We start from the raw sequence: 2557 nt of genomic DNA, 5'->3' as shown, positions 1-2557 counted from the left end.
AGGCTCTAGATGCTCTAACAAATCATGAATAACATGATCAAAACCCAGCTGCATTAAAATAATCACCTACAGAAGAATGCAGCCATCATGACACTCACAGAAATTCTTTTCTGCTCTTTCATCCTTGTGGAAAGCAAAAGTTCCGCACTCTCTGACCAAAGAAAGAAAGAAAGAAAGACACTGCCATCTAATCAAACTTACCCAAGCCTCCCCAAAGCTAAACAAATCTAGAAAAAGGAAACAAAGCAACAAACAAATCAATAAACAAGACAAAATATAGGAAGATGAAAGCAAGCAAACAAAAGAGCCTCTCATACCCCAAGTAGATTTTTTATCCTGAAGTAGGAGAAGAGACGGATACTCCATGAAGTCCACTAAGGACTCCACTTTAGGTACTGATTTTACATGCTAGGCTCTCTGGTAGCATGACAGTGACTGCATACATATCTGAGATAGACAGATAGATGTGTATGTGGAGGGATAGATTCTGTTCTGATTTACACTGGTATAACCCAGTAGTAAGGCCACTGAGTTTAGAGGAGGCAGTCTTGATTTTTACTATTGTATAAACAAGTTTGAACACTATGTTCTTATGAAGACAATTTTGTCTTTGGTCTCTGTCCAAACCATGTGCTCTTCTGCACCTGTCGGATTTCTCCCAGCTCTTAGTTAACACAGAGGACATCTTGGCTAAAAGATTCTGGTCACTCTATAATAACGTAAGCACTGGTGTAAGTTACTTGTCGGGGGTAATTTCATTATAATCTTGATGTAAATGGAAAAGTACCATTACATGCACTGATCTGGAACTGTATGTACTATCCAGTGCAAATCTAGTCACATCCAATCTAAAAAGAGTCGAGAATTTGCTTGTGCTGTGAATTATATTTTTTGAGCACCATCTTTGTGCATTGCTCTTCACAACATAGAAAACCTAAATGCTATTAGATAGACAGGCATATAGATAGAAGCGAACTATCTCCTTGTGTCCTAATGACAGAGTTCTGATTGTGATTTATGATAGATAGATATTTAACTTACATTGGAAACTTACATGAAACAGATTTCATGTTATGATCTCATGCGGAAAATTATATCATCAGTTGCTTTCATATATAAAGAAACATAGAATGAGACCATGGTGATGGGAGAAAGGCAGACATTTTATTCCTGGTGAATAGTCTAAGTCCAGTCATTTTCCACAAGGCAGCTTTGATCTCCCTGTTCTTCATGCTGTAGATGATGGGATCCATCATCTGAGGGACCATGGAATAGAGAACAGCCACCATGAGATCCAGCCCTGATGGAGAGCTGGAGGTGGGCTTCAGGTAGGCAAAAGTAGCAGTGCAAAGTAATAAGGAAATCACAGTGAGGTGAAGGAGGCCAGTGGAGAAGGCTTTGTGCCGGCCCTGCTCAGAGGGGATTCTCAGCACCGTAGTGAAGATCTGAACATATGACACAGTGATAAAAACAAAGCAGCCTAGAGCTAAGCACACACCAAATAGAAGAAACCCAACTTCACTGAGGTACGTGTCAGGGCAGGCCAGCTTGAGCAGCTGGGGGATTTCACAGAAGAACTGGTCCACCGTGTTACCCCCACAGAAGGTCGATGCGAATGTATTCCCGGTGTTCAGTGCAGAATTGATAATCCCACTGATCCAGGCACTGGCCGCCATTTGGACACAAGCTCTCCTGTTCATTTTAGTCTCATAGTGCAGTGGTTGGCAGATGGCAACATAGTGGTCGTACGCCATGATGGTGAGTAAGGCGATATCTGCTGAAGTGAAGAAGAAAAGGAGAAAGACCTGCGCGATGCATCCAGAATAAGAAATCGACCTGGTGTTGGTTAGGGAGTTAGCCATGGATTTGGGGACAGGGACAGAGATGGAGCCAAGGTCTAAGATGGACAGATTCATCAGGAAGAAGTACATGGGGATGTGAAGGTTGCAGTTGAGAGCCATGTCTGTGGTGATGAGAAGATTCCCCACCAGGGCTGCCAGGTAAATCACTAGAAAAAACACAAAGTGTAAAATCTGCAGCTCCTGAATGTCAGAGAATCCCAAGAGAAGGAACTCGGTCACAGTTGTTCGGTTCTGCATTATCCTTCTCAGTGTATTGTCTCCTGCCTGTGGAGGGAAGAAGAAGGGCAAAAGTCAGGACTAGAAAGACAGAGGGAATGGCCGTGATAGTCTCTGTGAATGTCAATGTAGCAGAACAATTCTCACTTTCTCGGACTCGGAGTAGAAAGGACTCCTCGCTTCTGATGATCAGAGCGTTATTCTGGTGCATTATCACACTAGGGAAAACTCTTCTGGACCCAGGGGTATGAACCTGGGGCTGCTAGCCTGTGGGCAAGGAATCACAGCCACAGCTCCAAGTGTATCTGTGGCCTGAAATACCAGAAACCCCACCACTGTCTGATCACCCCTTCCCAAGGATAAGACATTGCCTCACCCAGCATCCTAAGTGACAGCTTGTCTGTCATGAGTCCACACCCAGCTGTGAGCATAGACAGGCTGCTACGTGCTTATAGACTGATTTATGGCACCAATTCCCA

General features: G+C 43.7%; 1 protein-coding gene across 1 annotated transcript; it reads right to left on the bottom strand.

Moving 5' to 3' along the window:
* Positions 1-1109: 1109 nt before the first annotated feature.
* Positions 1110-2099, bottom strand: LOC137148668 (olfactory receptor 14A16-like). Its single transcript, XM_067541587.1, has one exon. It carries the CDS (start codon positions 2097-2099, stop codon positions 1110-1112), a length of 990 nt encoding a protein of 329 aa, XP_067397688.1.
* Between the last annotated feature and the right edge of the window lie 458 nt (positions 2100-2557).

The sequence above is a fragment of the Emydura macquarii genome, unplaced genomic scaffold (assembly GCF_026122565.2).
Source record: "Emydura macquarii macquarii isolate MOO-44397 ecotype Brisbane River unplaced genomic scaffold, CSIRO-AGI_Emac_v2 contig_690, whole genome shotgun sequence".
In the NCBI taxonomy this organism is placed as follows: domain Eukaryota; kingdom Metazoa; phylum Chordata; order Testudines; family Chelidae; genus Emydura; species Emydura macquarii.
Note: the sequence above shows the minus strand (reverse complement) of the source record. Positions and strands in the feature narration are given on the sequence as shown.